This window comes from Cucurbita maxima, unplaced genomic scaffold, assembly GCF_002738345.1.
Source record: "Cucurbita maxima cultivar Rimu unplaced genomic scaffold, Cmax_1.0 Cma_Scf00004, whole genome shotgun sequence".
NCBI lineage: Eukaryota > Viridiplantae > Streptophyta > Magnoliopsida > Cucurbitales > Cucurbitaceae > Cucurbita > Cucurbita maxima.
The window spans coordinates 6,379,143-6,398,010 of NW_019272020.1; the positions used below are offsets into that span (position 1 = coordinate 6,379,143).

Sequence of the window (18,868 nt, forward strand, 5' to 3'; positions counted from 1 at the left end):
GGTTGGGTCAAGAATATAACCCAATCCAACTCGGACCATGTACACCCCTAATATATATATTTGAAAATTGTTTTTTTAAAAAGTTTTAATTGTTTTTTTTTTCAAGAAAATGGTTAGAAATTTGAAAATGACGGTTTTTTATTTTTATTTTTATTTTTTTTTATTACAGATGAAATTGTATGGTTTAATTTCACGTTTTTGTATGGTACGCCCATTTTCCGTCGAGCTCACTTGCTGTATTGAAGAGCACACATACTCGGGAAGAGAAGAAGAAGAAGACCAAAAGCGAAAAGGGAGGAAGAAATGTCTGCAAGAGGAAAGCGAAGAGACGACGAAGATCATGTATCTGAGGGAGATGCTCCTCCAAAGAAGACATTCAGGAAAGATTCCGATGAAACTGATGAAATCGTCGTCTGCGAGGTCTTTCAGTCCTTGTGTTTTTAGTGCCTTTAGTGTTGGTTTCAATTCTTTATTGGTTTATTTTTTGACCGCAGATTTCAAAGAACCGTAAGGTTATTGTGAGGAACTGGCAAGGAAAGATTGTGGTGGATATTCGGGAGTTTTATGTCAAGGATGGAAAGCAGATGCCTGGAAAGAAAGGTTCATCTCATCATCGTCTTCTTTTTTCTCTCTCTGTCTCTCCGGTTTTTCGTTTTTCTTGTAGTGGATGAATTGATTTTTCGTTTTGGATTTAGAAGTTTGCTGTTTTTCTAGGGTTTATGTTTCACTTTGAGTTTTCTGTTGTCTTCGTTTTCAGATTTGTCTTGGTATTTGTTTTGAATTGTCTAATGATGGTCGAGGGAGAATGTGGTGGTGAAATGTAATTCTAATGTGGTGATGAAATGAAATTCTAATGTGGGGAACTATTCTTGCTTCATTGTTGTGTTTCACTGTCTACACGATCACTTGGGGGCTGAACCGATAGTTTTTTCAGCTCCATTTAAGTTGTTGGAGATTCTTTTTGCATCAGATATTGAGATTGTAAAGCGTTACTCCATATTTTTTCTCTCTAGAATTTGATATAGGGGTTTGAGTAATGATGTTTGAAAACTGCATTTATGGCTTTATTATAGATGTTTGTTCAAAGTGAAGAGGAAATATTTTTGGATGATCGTATATATTCTTATGAACTTCAGTTGGTCTACAGGCAATTTTGTAAAATTTACCTTTCTCTGGACTTTTGCTATGACATAATTTAGCGAGGTTCCAATTTTTATGATCCACCAAGAATTTTGATTTGGGGACAGTTTTCTTATCTGGTTCTTGTAAAATAGTTGTTGGGAATATTTAAGGAAGAACGTATGTATAGGGATGAAAGAATAGATTTTGAAGGGCTGGGTAGAGGGTTTGAAAGGAAAAAAAAAAAGAAAAAATGATGGTGAAGAAGAGACTTGAGTATGCCCAATTTGGCTGGACACATACCTTTGTAGTGACCAGACGTCAATTTCACACTAATTGATTCAGTATTACGGAAGCCTTAAAGGAAGGTTATACATTAAGAATCACATGCTCAATCCTTTGCTATGAAGAGTAGTCAAGGAGGAGTTAGAGGAATTTTGTAAGATTAAGGTGGGCTTTCTTGCTCAAGTTTGAAAGGTAGATCAGCGAACAACATGGTAAACTTGACATTAAGTGATACCATGTCATGGGGAATGAAGAAGCTTCATGAAATACCTTTGATGTTATGGAAAGAAGAGATTGTTGAAGCTATATGTTAAAATTGCGGGAGAAAAGCTTTGAATATGTCTGCTTTCTTGGAGGCTGCAAGAAAACTATTGTGACTTCCACCAATTGAAATGGATATCACATATCCTAACGAAGGAAATTATGTGGTTCAAATAGTTGGTAGAGTGAGGAGTGTCCTTGGAGGATTTTTAGAGGCAGCATCCAAGTTCAAGGTGTTTAATTCTGTTTGAATGGTTGGTGTTGAAACTTCAAGTGAAGCAGGAGTAGAAGGTGGGCCGAACAATATTTTCACAATTCATGTAAGATAACATGGGGGTTCAAATGATAAAAAATTCTATTGTTGTTGAAGTTTACTTATACAAGTTGCTGATTAAGGAGAAGGTGGAATGTCTAGATTTGGAAGAGGAAGATGGTTTATTTAAATATAAATAGTTGGCTAATTTAATTGACAAAGATGGTTTATCACAAAGTCACTTGTTTATACAATGCACATACACACAGAATTTCTGGACAACGATTCTCAATATATTCGGATGACATCTCATATTTCCTAGGGAGGTAAAGGAATTTTTGGATATGGCCTTAACGTACCACCCTTTCAAGAACGCCAAAACCCTATTATGGAAAAACCTCATCATGACTTTCTTTTGGAATCTGTGGAAAGAAAGAAATCAGAGAATATTTGCAGACAAGACACAAACCTACACAAAACTTTTTGACAATGTTGTTTACCAAGCTATATCTTGGTGTTAATTGTTTAATATTTTTACTTCCTATAGTTATACCTCCCTCATTGCAAATTAGGAAGGTCTTTTGTAAACACCATGGATTATACATCTCTCTTGTAAATTTCAATCATCAATGAAATTGTCTCCTAAAAAAAATAATAATAATAATAATTGACAAAGATGTTAGAGAAAAAGTCATATGCCTAGGGGATTGCATGGAAAAATGAAACTTACGAGTTTAAAGAAGGGAATTTGGAAGGGTTGGAATCGGTGAGTTCTAGAAATATATTATAGAAGGTGGTTGGTAATAAGTTTGGGACGCTTTTGGTAGTGGTAACAATGGGTTTTGGTGGCTGAAGAGGTGTTAGTGGGGTATTAAGTGGAAGAATTGGTGTTCATAGAAGTGGAGGACTTTTGATAAATGTTTAAAGAAGCATGAGGAAAGAAGGGAAAATTAAAAAAAAAAAAGGTGATAATGAGTTGGCATTAAATAAGATCGATTTTGAAAAGGCTTGTGACCATGTCGATTGGAATTTCCTTGACAAAATATTGACAATAAAGATTCTAGTTATAAATGGAGATCTTGGATTTGGAGTTAGTGTCAAGTCGATAAAATTTTCTATTCTCATTAATGGAAATCCTAATGGTAAGATCACAACTTCGTGAAGCCTTAGGCAAAGGGACCCTTTATCTCCTTTCTTATTCTTGCTTGTTGTAGATGTTTTGAGCAGAATGGTCTCCTAAAGTATTGAAGGTAAGAATATCAAGGGTTTTGAAGTGGGTAGGATAAGGATATCCTTTCATCTACAATTTGCCTATGGTACTATCTACTATTGTTTTGTTTGGGTAAGGCGTAGTCTTCTTAATTTTGAACCACATCCTTGCTTTCTTTCAAGCTACATCGGGTCTTAAAACCAATAGGGCTAAATGCTAGATTCTAGGTTTGAACGGTGATCCAGTGAAGGTGAGTAAGTGAGCTCTGTTGGTGGGGTGTGAAACTGGCAAATGACAACTTTCCATCATCTGCATGTGCCTTCCTCTCCGAAATAACCCAAGGCATACTTTCTTTTGGAGTCCTATGGAGGACAAGGTGAGAGAGAGATTGGCTTCGACTTTTTTTCTCGAAAGGAAATAGACTCGACCTAATTTGGTCGATTTTAAGTGGTTATATCTATTTGTTTTTTCTCGCTCTTTAGAGCCCTATGTTTGGTGTGCAGGAGCTTGGAAAAACTTATGGTGGACCTTCTATGGGAAGGATTGGAGGAAGGTAAAGGAGTGCACCTGCTTATTTGGGAGGTCGTAAGGAAGCCTTTGCACCAGGAAGAGTTGGAGTTAGTGAATTTATGGGCTTGTAACATAGGGTTATAGGCAAAGTGGTTACGGCGTTTCCCCTTTTGAGTCTACTTCTCGTTGGTATAGGATTATCGTGAGCTAGTATTACTCTCATTCCTTCTAATGGACGTCGAGTGGGGTTAAAGGCTCATTCATAAACCTTTGGAAAGATATTTTTAACGAGCCCTTTTCTTTTTCTGATTTAATTAAGTGTGGTAGTGATAGGAGTGATACATTTTTTAGGGACAATAGGTGGATGATGGATCGACCCCTCTACCGCATGTTTCCTGGTCTTATCATTTATTCGCTATGAAAGACTGGTGTTCTACTGATGTTCTAATTCATTTTGTCATTTGTTTGACAAGAAAACAATGGAGGTAATGGCTTTCCTTTCTTTAACCGGAGAGTTTGAGCTTAGATCGGAAGAGGATTTCATTTGTGGAGCCCTAACCCTTTTGAATGCTTTTCTCATTATTATTGTGCCCTTTTCCATCTAGGGAGTCTATTTCTTTGATTCTTTTGAAGGTGAAAATTCTAAAAAAGGTGAAGTTATTTATTTATTTTTTTGGCTGGTTATCCATGGAAGAATTAATACTTTGGATAGGCTTTTGAGGAAGTTGTCATTTTTGGGAAGGCCTATATGTTGTATCCTTTTTCAGAGGGCGGTGGAAGGTTAGGATACTTTATTTTCAAGTTGTGATTATACTCAAATGGTGTGGAATTACTTCATTGGTGTGTTTGGCATATAGCTTGCTTGACACAAAGATTTTAGTGAAATGATCAAACAGTTCCTCCCCCATCCGCCATTTTGGGAGAAAGAATGTTCTTTATGCCAAATCGAGGTGTGTACTTTATTGTGGGGCATTTGGAGAGAGATAAATAATAGAAAGTTGGTCTCTTATAAAAAAACAAACAAACAAAAATTTCCCGGTATGAAAGTTTTTACAGCTTTTGTTATCATTTTAATTGGTAGAGGGATATTTGTATGCTTCTAAAGGAGATTTTATTCCTTTTAACCTTTCATTATTGTGGGGAAGTTTAAAAAAACGTAACCTTACCTCTAGGCTTTAGACTTGGTATTGAAAAGTATCCAAAAATTTGAAAATTGAGACCCCCCCCATGCATCTTCTCTACCTCTTACCAAAGCCACTACCTGGAAAAATAGCATCAAGGAATTCTAAGCTTGTTAAAGGTGTCTTTACTTTAGAAGTTTAGTAACTTTCCCGGTGAAGGTAATCTAGCTTGTTGTATAAACTTGTTTAGGTTCAAATAAACTGAACTCTAATGATATGGGAAACATATAAACTCTGTTTTAAGTAGAGTATTCGGTATTTCGCACACACTTGGCGTGTGTCAAACTGTTGGGTATCTTCCTTATTTTCCTTTGATTGATAATAGAAACCAACGATGAGTTCACAAAATAACAAGGTCATACTTTACTGGATTGAAGCCCCTTTTGTAGATTGTTTCTTGTTTCCCCTTTCTTTGTGGACTATGCCCTTCTATTCTTTCAATAAATTTTTTTGTTTATCATCATAAACAGAATATATATATATATATATATATATATAGCATCAAGATACAAGGTAGAACTCCCAGCCAATTTGAGAGTTTTGGTAAACTCTCCCAAGAGACTATTTCTCCTCAGACTAATCTCCTAACCAATTTCCTACACTACTCACCCCTTCTCAACTTTCAGACACCACCCCCCACCAACTGTCGCTTTTTGTCCTCCTTACTAGATGTATGAACTTTCGGAGGGCTGACAATAGTATTTCAAAAAGCTCAAAAGGTGCAAACTAATTTTTTATTTTTAAATTTGGACATGCTGAGATGTAGCAGAAGCATACTTAGCAGAGAACTCGTTTGTTATTGGAAAATAAAGAACAAATATGGTGTCTTCTGCCATACTATGATTACTATCACCCAAATCTTTCAGACAAGGATATAGCGTAGAAGAGAAAATTTAGAGGCAGACTTAGCATAAGAGAAAGAGAACCATATGAACGAAGGAGAAGGAGAAAGATAGTTGGGCCAATAGTGAAAGTGAGAATATATCTAGCGAAGAGTGATAGGATGGTTTCAGTGCAGGAGAAATCAATTGTGGAGGATAGAAGTTCGATTTTTTTGGTTGAAAAGTTATTGCAAAAGAGACTTCTGATTTGGATGGGTTGAAATCTGACTTTCTTGTTTTAAAAGCTTTTGAAACCGAGGCTTCAAATTTTGATTTGCAGTGGTTCAATCTTCATAACCCTTTTTTACACTCCAAAAGGGATTTATTACTACTACCATTTATTTCTGGGCTGTCATGGAAACGTTTTAAATATATTGGTACTAGTTCAAAAAAAAGGTCTGCTTATGTACAGGTAGGACTACACAACTTCTTGTCCATCCCTTGATGCATTTTAACAATCTCAGTTCTAATGCTTGCACCCTTTCGGATTGCAACACTATGAATGCTATATTGTGTAGTCATATATAAATATATGAAGTTGCATATGTAGCCAAGCTTAACATAAAATAAGATAGTAAAACACTGAATATTTTGGATCTCACGTTATAAGCTGAAGTAAATTTGAACAGAAGAGCGTTTCTCCAAATGAAAAACTATGCAATAAAACCTCTGATATGCCTCTATTTTAAATATCTCTCCAAGTAAGTACAAATGGGGGAATTAATCCCTGATGGCTAGTTTGTTTGGTGGAGAGGAAATATATGCTATTAGAGGGTCATGGGAAAGGCATTTAGAGTTTCGGTAGGGTACTTGTTTATTTGTTCAATCCCTCTGTTTGAACTTGTGTGGCTAAGGACTTTAGTTTTTATTCTCTCAGTCTTTTAAATTTGAGCTTTTCTTTGGTAGCTTTGTAGTTAGTCTATTGTTCTTGGGCCCATTTGTATTAGTTTTTTTTTTTTTTTCGTTTATTGTCTTTGTATCATTTGTTCTCGATGAAAATTGACTATTTCTTTCTTTTTTTTTTTTTGAATGATTAATCAGGATTTTCTTTGGGAGAGAAAAAAGAAAAAGAACCCACAAAAAGTTGGCCTTCGCATTTTAAAAAATGTTGCTAACAATAAACTTGCATTGACAAATTAGTCATGATTTTCGTTCCAAGTTGTCTATCATTGTTTTAACTCACAATGGAATATTTGACGCTCTTGATCTTTTCTTTTTTATAAATATTAACTTACCATAGACGATATAATTATATGAGTGGGTTGCATATAATACTGCAAATGTAGAAGTTGAGTATGCCGTTTGATTTTCTTTCTGTTTCCAGGCATCTCGCTATCCTTGGATCAGGTATGCACTTATTTTTATTTTCTTAAGCTTCAATATCTTTTTGTGTTTCTTTGTTCTTTTAGAGAAGTTTAATCATCTTTCTACTTTTTACAATGGTTGTCTTTCTGCAGTGGAATGTTCTCCGTAATCATGTAGATGAAATTGACAAGGCTGTTGATGAAAATTCGTTAGGTGATTAGTGAGGCATCTTTGGTTGATATTAGTAGCAAATGTATTGCTCCGTAGGGTTGTTTTGCTTTATGACAACGAAAGTATGCCTTTTGTACAGCCAATGGGCTTGGTGGAAATGAAGACCAGAGAGCAGGTATATTTGCAGTTGTATTTGTATAAACTGGATCACTGGATTGACATTTTGAATTATAGTATGGCATAACTGACTACTACAATTCTCAATTAGTATCAAATTGATATTTTGAGCATCAAATAGAGAATCTTCTCCTGGGTTAGATATTGCACCATGTTCCAAGCAAAAGAAGTTTCTAAATGGCCAAAACTCGACTTCGTACCGATCCCTCTCCTAGGTTACATATCATCTTGGAGTAAGCCAATACGATCTGGAGGAGCTCATCTCTCTCTTTATGACAATTGGGTAGCAAGCTTCCCAAACTATATGCCAAGATCGAAGAAGAACATGGAGCCTTGACATGATGTCATGGTTCGAGATAAATGAATATAAAAATAGAACATAGCTAAAAATGTAACATGATACGAAGGGATGCACCATTCAATGCTGTCACCACTTCCACATGAATAGTAGCTTCCTATTGACATAGATCATGCCCACGAAGGGCAAAATAAAATAAAGATTTACTTAAATTGTGTAAGGGCAATAAATTCAGCCCTCAAACATTCAACTTTGTATCATATTTGTTTCTAAATATCATTTAAATAGGTTTTTTAACTTTAACAAAATATCTAATATATCTTTTAGTTTTCAAATTTATATTTAATAGGTTAAAGTTTTCAATTAGAGTAAAGAGTTTTTGAATTCTAAACCAATCACTTTAATCTCACAGTCTATTATCGACAGGTCTAACTGTTTACGAGTAAAGGCCTCAGTGCAATATGACGATGGTTCAAGGTCTCTAACACATACCAATCTGAAAACTCACTGTCTATGGAAATCGACTCAATGTTACTAGAGAAGACTTTTATTGAAGACATGTTTACGTCCCAAGCACATTATTTAAAAAGGAATGCCTTTTTCAAACTTATTATAAAGAAGAACAACTAATCTAAGAGCTTGGTGATTTCTTATATAGAAGAAATTGAAGCTAATGTTCCATTTTTTGAGTGGTTTGAAGAAAATGTCCTTTAGATTTTTACTTTGACTGATTAATCCACGGTGGAAAAAGAAAAATTACTTAACGGTGAAAAAAGAAAAACTTTAAGGAGTGCTTCGTGTACAAAAATTTTAAAATGATTTAATTAATAAAAGGTTTATTATCACAACCGATTCAAATATTTATCTGTTTTTTTGCTCCTCTCTATAGGTATGTGTTTTAGCCCTGATTGCACTCTTTAATACTGAAAGAGGAAGAAATTTATCTTGCTAATGTACTTGTTTATTGGATTGAATGCGGGGTAGTTATTTCTGACTGAACCGCTCTTTGCTTCACTCAAGATGTTTTATTCTATGAATTATAGAAGTTAACATTTTGCAGGAAACCATGATTTCGTTAGTGTTGATGACCCAATCTGACCGAAACCTTTAGATGGACCATTACTGATAAAACTTAAATACATTGTAAAGATAATTGACATAACTTGTTAATAACAAGTTAGATACTTAACGGGTAAACTATTTACTCACAAAAATAATTTTTAATTTTCTTTTAAGAGAAACGGGACGCAACATGACTTAGACTATGGGGTGGAAGAGCCGGAGGCTTGTGTAGATTGATACATCTGATAGGGACAAAAGGTATTTACAATAACGACTAAATAAAATTAACATTAATTAGAGACAAAATGTTAAATCCATTTCTCTTAAAGTATAGCGTAACATTATAACAATGAATTTTAGGGCAGCGACAACCGAATACTTTCCAGGAAAATCAAGATTATACCTCAAAAAAGAATAGAAAAGAGAGAAGAAACGTAATACCACTAAATTCAGGTGGTTGAAACTCTCGTTAAAAGAAAGATCTTCAATACAAGGATCGAGTTTTTAAGATAAAAAATCTCAACAAAAATCGGTAGAAATTGTAGCCTATCAGTTCCAAGTTAATCTCATTCACAATGTTGAGCTGGGATCGCCGAACGCTAATGTATTTTCGCTTACATATACTCGAAAAACATAGAACAACAAATGCATTGAAGACAATGCAAGAAAAAGAAAAAATCCATTGAAAAATTTCATGTTACTAATATAATGGCAAAGAAGTTAATGTAAGATTATAAATACTTCTACATATATTCACCCAGTTTGTACACATCACAAGCAAGAATTGGCGAAGAAACGAATATAGATAAGCAAAAACCACACAACTTCATCATATTTCTACTTTATATCTAACTCTCCCCATCATTTACCATTCATTCATACACTGATCTTTCTTTCTTTTATAGACTTGAGGAAAATCATCAATTATACAGAATAACAAAAAAAGGATGAGCAGAAAAAGAATGAGAAACAATGAAATCATATTACCAGTTTGGATGTCATCTCGTCCACCAAATTGCGAAGCCACGTCTTTATCGGTTGCGTGGCCCTCTGAACCAAACATTCATTCTCCCGTTTCGTCTTCGAAAAATCATCCATTGAACTTAGAAAAGTTCCTCCGAGTTAAATTTATTCCACGCTTCCTGTTGTCACGAGATAGAAACACTTAACGAGCGCAAGTGCTCGTATAATATCGATAACAAACCGGAAATATTCTTACCTTTAGAATGTCAAACACCTTCTCAGCAACATACTTTTGCTGAAGAGTGGCACCTTTTTGCTGCACCTTATCAGGGTGAATGCATAGCGTGGCTTTCCTATATACTTTCTTGACTGAATTTGGAATAACCATCTCAGTCAAAGAAACTGGCTGCCACCCACACTCAGGCCAGAGCACCTAATTATATCATTTAACAGTGAAACAAACTACTCAGCCCATGACAACATACAACACTTGCTCGCAAGATTGTTTAGCTAGTAAATTCACAACACTTACGTATTGCAAAGTTGATAAAAGAGCACGTAAATTGCCCTCCTTCCCTGCAGCCCAACGCTTGATCTCAGCATCCAGTGTTTCAGCAATTCTCTGCACGGGAAAATCGATTGTGTTGGAGAAGGTGAGATTGTATGTACAGAGTATGGTAAAGGGTGGAGTCGAAGAGTAATCAATCGGCTCCACTTGCGGCAGCCATGAAGACTGCCCCCGCGGCGTCAAAGCCGTCGGTGGTGGTGGAGAAGAAGATGAGTAGAGGATTCAAAAGCCATGAAAATAAATGATCGGAGTTGCTAAACCGAAAGGACTCTTATACCATGAGAATATTTGTTAAAACCAACCTTCCTAAAATGGTGGTGAAATTTGGACAATATCTGCTAGCGGTGGGCCTGGGCTGTTACAAATGGTATCAGAGCCAGACACCGAGCAATGTGTCAGCGAGGACGTTGTTCCTCAAAGGGGGTAGACACGAGGAGGTGTGCCAGTAAGGACGCTGGGCCCCGAAGGAGGGTGGATTTGGTAAAGGTCCCACGTTGATTGGAGAAAGAAACGAGTGTTAGCAAGGATGTTGGACCCTAAAGGGGGGTAGATTATGAAATCCCACATCGGTTGGGGAGGAGAATGAAACACCCTTTATAAGGGTGTGGAAACCTTTCCCTAGCCGACGCATTTTAAAAAACTTGAGGGGAAGTCCGAAAGAGAAAACCCAAAGAGGACAATATCTGCTAGCGGTGGACCTAGTTCGTTACAATTAGAAACAAAGGCAACATGTGTCAAGAAAATGCACTCACATGTCTCTCGGCTTGTTCCCTTTGCATTTGAAGATCTCGCTCATTTTTCTCAGCCAGAGCTTTTGCCTGAAACAATGCACACAAAGTTCAAAAGCCTCATAAAAGCAGTGCACATTGTATCTCTATTCTCTGCATCAATATGTTTTGTAATGCATATTTAAACAGAACATAGAAGCTTACCGCACGCGTTTGTACCCTCTGGTGGCGTTCCAATCTGGCTCTTCGTCTTTCCTCGCTCTCCCCATCGACTTCCTGGAATTCTCCAGAAGATGGAGGACCTTTTCCAAAATAAATAGTTAAAGTCAACATTCGTGACGAAGTCCAACTTCTATTGAAGTGCATTAAGATGTAAAAGTACCTCCAAAGATAGATGAAAGATCATCAACAATATTAGTGGTTGAAGATGCTTTCCTCATACTTGATGAAGTGGTAGAAGGCTGTTTAGTTGTCTGCGGCTCTGGTCTACTTGGTGATTGGGAATCAAAGAAGTTGTCCTGAAAACAGTCCTTGATGAGAAACCAGAGATTGAAAAGAAAGCAAAGGGGACCGGGTTACAAGATTTACGAACTTAAGTCCTCACCATAGGGTTGGCCCTGGGCCTAGGTGCACTACTGGCTCTACCCATGCTGAAAAATGACTCAAGGTCGTTTTCGTTCTTCTGTTGGCTTGCCCTGGCTGCTGCTGCAGCCCTCTCTCGAGCATCTGCAGCAGCCCTTTCTCGAGCCTCTGCAGCAACTCTTTCCACGGCAGCTCGTTCTGCCCTGCTCCGTGCTTCAGCTTCTGCCCTTGCAACAGAAGCTCTCTCTCGTGCTTCCTTCTCTTTTGCTTCTGCAGCTGCCTTTTCTACTCTTTCCCGTGCTTCTGCTGCAGCCCTTTCCGCTCTTTCTCGGGCCTCTCCTGCAGCCCTTTCACGGGCCTCAGCTTGAACTCTTTGAACTGCAACCCTTTCAGCACGTCCTCGAGCCTCCGCGTTTACCTTTTCAACAGCAACCCTTTCAGCTTTTAAGCGAGCTTCAGTAGCTGCCCTCTCACGTGCTTCCCTTGTGGCCCTTTCAACAGCCTGTCTGGCTTTTATCCTTTCCATCTCAAGCTCCCTAGCTCTTTCCCTTTCCTTTTCTAACCTTCTTTGTTCTTTCTCTTTCTCCTCTCTTTCCCTCTCAAGCTCCCTCGCTCTTTCTTTCTCTCGTTCAGCTCTCCGTTTCTCCTTCTCTTCCCTTTCCCTTTCTCGTTGGAACCGTTCATGATCCATGCTCTCCTCATCTTCAACTCTATTATTTCGCATGGCTTTCTCATCTCTATCCCAATATACAGATTCTTTACTTTTAGAAGTTCTTGTACTCTCTCTTTCCCTCACTTCCTTGGCATGCTTAAACTTAGCCTCTGCTCTATCCATTGCCTCCTTCATGGCTGCAGCAGCAGAGTTCATCTCTGCTTCTTCATTAGAAAGACCATTTACTAGATCATCAGCATTACTCTGATTCCGTCCCATGGCAAATTCCTCGAGTTCATCCACCGAAGATACTTGATCTCTCGTTGAGGCAGAAGCAGATTTAGGAATCTGATAATGATGTGTAGAATTGGGAACTGAAGAAAAGTCATTAGCATTCATCTTTGAACTTCGAGACCCATACGGACTCGTTCCTTCTTTTGGAACCTGCTGCGGTATAGGAGGTGGCGGTCTTGAAGGGGGCGGAGAAACAGTGGGTTGTGTAAAAAGAGGAATCTCTGATACAGTGAGCCATATTTCATCTGATTCAACACGATCTTCAAATCTAGACGTATCGCCCATCATGTTTTCATCTTTCGGAGCTGGAGGAGATGTTGATTGAGGAACAAATTTATGAAAACTAGTTGGAACTGTAGGAATGTCGAACACCGGCTCATCAAATTGTCTGTCATTCTTAGCCGACACCTCCTTCTTCAAAGGTTGTCCAGAAGTTTTTCCAGATAGTTTCTCCATAGTATCTTTACTCTTATTATTCTGAGGCCCAGCAGAACTTCCATCTACCTTAGGAGGACTCCTAGCCTTACCTCTATTATTCCCTTCTGATGAAAATGCAGGGACAGATTTACCAAGGCTAGCAAATGGGTCCATATCATCAACAGCTTTATTGTTCGCACCAGAGGAAGGGTAACCATCAAATTTTGGGCTTTTAAAATTACTGACGTCACTAGCTTCTTCATGGTGTGGATCATCACGCTCCCTTGACACGCCAAACGGGTTTTCCATTGGCATGGAGGACGTTTTACTTTTAACTGAACTTGGCTCTGATGACCAGCTGCCTCCTGAGTTTGACCTGAAAGTAATATTACAGGAAGATTTTTAAAAGATAAGGATGCGTTTATTAAAATCTAGGACACTAACATGACAAGGACGCATTTATTAAAATATACATTTTTTAAAGTCAATAAGTTCATGGATTTTATACGCTTAAGACTTTCGAACCGACTCCTTTTGAGCACACCAAGAAACACTGCCATTAATGAGCCACTGCAATTTTCAAGTCAAACGGAAATGGACAAACAAGCAATTTTGAGTTTTGTCCTCTCAACAGAAAACTGCAACACAAAGCCTCCTTGTTGATAGATACTAGATAAAAAATCCTAGGAACAAATTCGATTGATCCAAACCCAAGATTCAGATGGCCTTCATTTTCCAAGATCCTTCCCGACCTCGATGCACCATCTACTTGTCCTCAGCTACTTGTGAGAATGAAGACAGTCCTACGTACCAAAATGGGTCCTTTCAACATGATTTCCCTCAGTAACATGTTGTTTAGAAAATTTTCCTAAGAGTTAAAATTGCTACAATATCAAACGATTAGGTCACTGAACATGATTGAAGGTGCATCGTTTATTATATAACTAACAATTCTTTTAAACTTTTGTTAACCATGCTTGCATAGCCTCTAATGTGTTACTGATGGCATTTGAAAGGAATCTCTCCTAGTATGATGAAGTCGAGATCAATCAAGGCAAAAGTGGGTGGACATGTGACATGCAACAAGAGAGGTACGTAAATGAGTTGACATCACATCTAAATTAGGGGATCCTATGGCCATGCAAGCATGGTTAAGAAACGCTTAAAAAGTTGATAGTTACTATCTATCCGAAGAAGGTAGATCCTTTCTGGTGGCCCATAGAAACTTCAGTGTTTTATTTTATTTTACTTTTTTAATAACTAAACTTTCATTGAGAAATAATAAAAGAAAACAAGGAAATACAAGAAAGGAAAGCCACAAAAAAGAAAAAGGAGACAACCTACAAAAATGACCTTCAATCGAACAAAATAAGACCTAATAGATAATTATAAAAACGCTTAGTTACAGACGCTCACAGACACAAAAGTCATCAATACAATATACCATACCTCACCAATAGGCCTCTCAAATCCTCTACAAACCATATTGCTTCTTTCTCCCCAAAGCCTCCTATAACGACATGCACCCCAAACACAAAAGTCTTCCTTTCCAGTAAGGAGTAGGAACTCCTTTAACATTTCTATACAATCTCTATGTCTAGTCAATCCCACACAAACTCCTAAAAATAAGTTTCAAACTTCATAACCCCAAAGAATATGATCAAGGTCCTCCACAACTCTCCTACTCAAAATGTTCATAGGAACTTCAAAGCTAAGCATTCCGAGCTCAAAACAATCCTATATTGGATGACTTCATGAAAAAAATTTCTAACCATCACGTCAATGAGGATAGAGTATGCTAAAAGATCTACGTTGGTCTATAGGGATAGTCTTCACTGTCATAAGTAACTCGTGTAAGGTATAAGGCACATCTAAGCCCGAGGAGATGCAGAAGAATGTTAGGACTGTCAAGTGCAAAATTGAAAATTTGAACGATTGGCCTAGGGCACTACACAAAGTTTCAAAAGAATTATTGTCGCTCCAATTTTCTTCCAAAAATGCACCCTTCCCAACGTCACATCTGGAAGAGAAGAAATCCTCACACCTCAGTAATCTATTAAAGAAATCAATCACAATAACAGATAAAAATAGAGAGAACAGATCCATTTGCCTCAAGCCTCAAAAAGACAAAATTCACCTCTTAGTTAACTTTACAAGATTGAAAAGCTTGTATTAGAGATTAATTGACTTAGTAATTTATAGCTTTTTTATAGTAAGATGTCAAGAAATCTCCATATTCCGTCCTTTAAAATCTTGCTTCAAAATTTTGAGCTTTTCAACTTACAACTTGACTATTCCTCCACACAAATATAATGCCATCTTCTCTTCTAAATCGAGAAGTTGTGAAGGGAAAGCCAAAACTTTTCAGTTTTAAATGGCAAAGGCCCCGAATAGAAACGCAAGCCTAATTCTTTTCCCAATATTAAGTGATTATCTAATAGGGAGGGTCAATAGTGATATGAATCCTAAGGCTATCCAAGGACTAAAGCCAACAAGATTTATAAGGCATTGCAAAGCATTCAAGGAGTTTGATGATTGGAGCTAAAGAACTTATTGGAGAACAAGATCCATAGAAGTCAGCTTCAAAAACCCTAAAACGAATTTGAAAATCGAACCAGTAAAAGAACCCAAGAAATGTAAATACAAAATTCCATTGAAGATCAAATATCAAGAGGGAAAGAAGATTGTTCCATGTTTGAGATATGAATCACTCCATAGCAAAAATTGATAAAGTCAAATTTCAATAATTCTAATCATGCAACCTAAACTACATAAAATTGCAAAGAAATTTAGTTTTACGTAAAAGAAAGCACAAAGTCTCTTTTATTGCATTTTCCAAGTCTCCCATCTACAAAGGAATTAGCTAAGCTATACATAGCGTGCATGTAACCTACCTACATGAATGTTATAACAATGCTAACTTCGAATAACCTACCTAAAAAACATAGATGAAGGATTTAAAACTAAAATTACAAGAAACTAAGCAAGAAATCCGAGATTAAAGCCCATTGATCAGCCTTGAAAGCCTTTCCAATCTCTCGTGTATAAATGAAGCTCCACTTGATGTAGTTGCAAAGGTGATCTCATTGATGGATACTTGACTTGGACTTGTACTAAATGAACATTGAGATACACTTATGTTCATTTAATGCAGCTTAAATTCCTACAATGCAACTAGAATTCACTTTAATACAACTCAACTTCATTTAATGAACTTGAGTTCAACTTTGGTTCGTCATAAATCAAGCCCGGGTGCTTTGCTATTAGAAATGCTGCCATTGTAATTAGACACCAAATTTTTCTTGGTTAAATAGATGAACAAGAGTAAATGTAAGACCATAAACCCCATTTTACCTTTCGAGAGGTTAGGAACTTGGAAGGGAGTTTGAACAAGAACAAAAATTAGGTAGACAAACTTGACAAAACAAGAGTCCGCAAGGCTAAATCTCCCTCACTGGAAACGATAGCATCATTTTCATTTATCTAACCTTTTAGAGACTCTCTCAATAACAGGGATTAGGAATCCAGATTGTGAGTATCATTTTCCAATGGAAAACCAGGCAACGGCATAGTCTTTTTCAATGAAACGTTTCGCATATTAAAATTTAGGGATAGTACTCGAGAGGATTGACTAGCAAAGATTCTTACAAATAACTCCATGTATTAGCTACAAAGCAGCCCCATAAACCCAGGCAACAGCAACAATTCATTCTAAAGTGCCATGTCTATAAATCCAAACATAAATGCTGAATACAATGATTGCTGCAATGAAACATCAGTTCAAGAAAAGCAACCGAACTGCACAATTTAACATCAAAAGTTTAAACAATAAGCATGAAAGAAAGCAATCCAAACACAAATTGATCAGTAAACAATTACGAAGCTTAACTAAACTACAGAAGCCCATTTGAAGATTGCACACCATCATCATGTTATACCTGTCACCAGGGGAGCTGCTGCCTCTAAACCCAGGTATCAAATCATCAAAAGCAGGAATCTCTTTATCCTTACGCTTCGATACACCTCCCGATTTGTTAAATCCCCCAAGAAGATCATCGAATGCTGAATCTGCTTTAGGCGGCGAAGACATTGATGAAAACACATCATCATACTGAACTTTAGACGAGTTTTTCAAGCCCGGAATGCCATCAAAGATATCATCATCATACACGGGTTTATCATAAACCGGTAAGTTCGAAGCCACCGGTTGACCAGAATTACCAGCCCCATTAAACAGAGAGTCGAAATTAACATCGGAATCACCAGCACGACTCTCCGATTTTCTGGAGAATCTGGACGACTCCCCAAGCAGATCATCGAGACCACCGAATTCGCGATTCTCATGGGCACTCATGGATCGATTAAGCGAATCATGGTCATCGGCGAGAGACCCAGATTGGGAATTGGAGGTCTTAGTGGATCGGAAGGAGGCACGAGATCCAAGGTCGAAATTCGGGGAGCTTGTGGGGTTGTTGATATTGGAAGTACCCTTTGAAGCAGCCATTGGGGCGGCTTTACCTTGGGGCTTGAATCCATAATTGGTAGCTAGAAGACCCTCAAAGTCGTTCATGACGATGAGTTAAAATACAAATACAAAGTGATTGAGAAACAAAAAACAATGATACAGAGAGAAGAAAAGTAAAAATTGGGAGAGGGAAAAGGGATCGCCGAAGAAGAGAAGGAACGGAGACGAAGAGATCTGAATTGGGTGGAGAGAGAGAGGAAGAGAGAGAGAGAGAGACCTCCTGCAATGAAGTGCAGGGGGCATACGGTGGAGGATCGAGAGAAGAAATGGATGGTAGAATAGAATCAACGAAGAGGGATTAGTGGAATTAACCCATTTCTTAATTGTTACCCTTTTTTATTGCGAACATTTGTGTCAAACCCAAGATCAGGATGTTTTCTTTATACGATAAGGAGTGTTTTATTGAAGAATTCTTGTTCGATTAGAGGATATTTGAATGTACATTTTCTTTCATCATGCTCTATTTATTATAAGAAATCAACTTATTTCAATTTTTTTCATGAATTAAATTTTTTTATGTTTAGAGTGTAGTAATAAAAGAAAAGAAACAAGTAATTTAATGTTATAGGCTTTTTATTAAGAAGGATCGTGAGTTGGATTGGATCAATTGGTGCGCTCAAATGGCCGAATCTCTTGATATTGGCATTCCATCGATCATATGCCAACAAAGTGATACCCCACAACCTATCATTAATACAGGCAATGGATTCTACTACGACAACTTTAGTCCTAACAATCCTAATAGCCCAAAAATGTTTACTGAAAATGTAACGCTTAAGCCCACCACTAGCAAATATTGTCCTCTTTGGGTTTTCCCTTTCGACCTTCCTCTCAAGGTTTTTAAAACGTGTCTGCTAGGTTTCGTATGGGCGTTTCTTTCCTACGACGGGCGTCAGTTCTGGGTTTTTCTCTTCTGCAGATTCTTCCAAGACTTTGGTCGTTCTTTTAATGCCTCCTCATAGGTCTTTGGGTTAACCTCCAAAAGAGAAAAAACCCAAAACCGACGGTCGTCATGGGAAAGAAACGCCCATATGAATCCAGGCAGACGAATTATACAAAGCTAGCCAGGAAACCCCGTTATCATGATAGGTGACCTACTCCATCGCTAGTGGCAGAAACCCCGGGGATATAGATAGGGGACAGGGACGTGAAAAGCCTTTATGTCGCAACTATGGGAAACAACACTGGGGCAAACGTATGGCAGGCTCTGAGGTATGCTTCAGGTGCGGTCGTGTAGGTCACATGGCCAAATACTGCACTAGAAAGGACGCAGGTCCCCAGGGGACCACCTAAAGGCCTGGGCAGTGGCGAACACCCCATGCAAACCTGCGCACAGACCAGGTCATATGCAACGACCAGTAAGGATGCAAGAACGTCTGGCATCGTGGTGATTGGTACGCTTTCTATATTAGGACACTTTGCATTA

General features: G+C 37.7%; 2 protein-coding genes across 4 annotated transcripts; one reads left to right on the forward strand and one right to left on the reverse strand.

Moving 5' to 3' along the window:
- The first annotated feature begins 211 nt into the window (after nucleotides 1-211).
- On the forward strand, nucleotides 212-7,705 carry LOC111478052 (RNA polymerase II transcriptional coactivator KIWI-like). Of its 3 annotated transcripts, XR_002717393.1 has the most exons (5): nucleotides 214-420; nucleotides 495-600; nucleotides 7,025-7,047; nucleotides 7,158-7,351; nucleotides 7,569-7,705. XR_002717393.1 is itself a non-coding variant. In XM_023122130.1 (4 exons), the coding sequence occupies exons 1-4, from the start codon at nucleotides 304-306 to the stop codon at nucleotides 7,224-7,226; spliced, it is 315 nt and encodes a 104-aa protein (XP_022977898.1). In that variant the 5' UTR covers nucleotides 214-303; the 3' UTR covers nucleotides 7,227-7,466. The 3 variants fall into 3 exon arrangements, 2 of the variants coding, with proteins under 2 accessions (XP_022977899.1, XP_022977898.1); XM_023122130.1 differs by lacking the exon at nucleotides 7,569-7,705 and having other exon boundaries at nucleotides 7,158-7,466; XM_023122131.1 differs by lacking the exons at nucleotides 7,025-7,047; nucleotides 7,569-7,705 and having other exon boundaries at nucleotides 212-420; nucleotides 7,158-7,466.
- Nucleotides 7,706-9,393: 1,688 nt separating this feature from the next.
- Nucleotides 9,394-17,750, reverse strand: LOC111477859 (auxilin-related protein 2-like). The gene is made up of 8 exons (XM_023121797.1): nucleotides 16,856-17,750; nucleotides 11,577-13,293; nucleotides 11,355-11,490; nucleotides 11,177-11,274; nucleotides 10,997-11,062; nucleotides 10,209-10,298; nucleotides 9,933-10,109; nucleotides 9,394-9,855 (listed from the first exon to the last, which is right to left on the reverse strand). The coding sequence occupies exons 1-8, from the start codon at nucleotides 17,485-17,487 to the stop codon at nucleotides 9,817-9,819; spliced, it is 2,955 nt and encodes a 984-aa protein (XP_022977565.1). The 5' UTR covers nucleotides 17,488-17,750; the 3' UTR covers nucleotides 9,394-9,816.
- Nucleotides 17,751-18,868: the final 1,118 nt, after the last annotated feature.

What these genes read in the sequence shown, in the direction of transcription:
- LOC111478052 (XM_023122130.1), top strand. Translation starts at nt 304, where the DNA reads ATGTCTGCAAGAGGAAAGCGAAGAGACGACGAAGATCATGTATCTGAG. An exon ending in ATGAAATCGTCGTCTGCGAG is followed by an intron (nt 421 to 494) that starts GTCTTTCAGTCC and finishes TTTTGACCGCAG; the next exon opens with ATTTCAAAGAACCGTAAGGT. An exon ending in GCAGATGCCTGGAAAGAAAG is followed by an intron (nt 601 to 7,024) that starts GTTCATCTCATC and finishes TTCTGTTTCCAG; the next exon opens with GCATCTCGCTATCCTTGGAT.
- LOC111477859 (XM_023121797.1), bottom strand. Translation starts at nt 17,487, where the DNA reads ATGAACGACTTTGAGGGTCTTCTAGCTACCAATTATGGATTCAAGCCC. An exon ending in TCTTTCATCTATCTTTGGAG is followed by an intron (nt 11,275 to 11,354) that starts GTACTTTTACAT and finishes ATTTTGGAAAAG; the next exon opens with GTCCTCCATCTTCTGGAGAA. An exon ending in TTTTATCAACTTTGCAATAC is followed by an intron (nt 10,110 to 10,208) that starts GTAAGTGTTGTG and finishes TGATATAATTAG; the next exon opens with GTGCTCTGGCCTGAGTGTGG.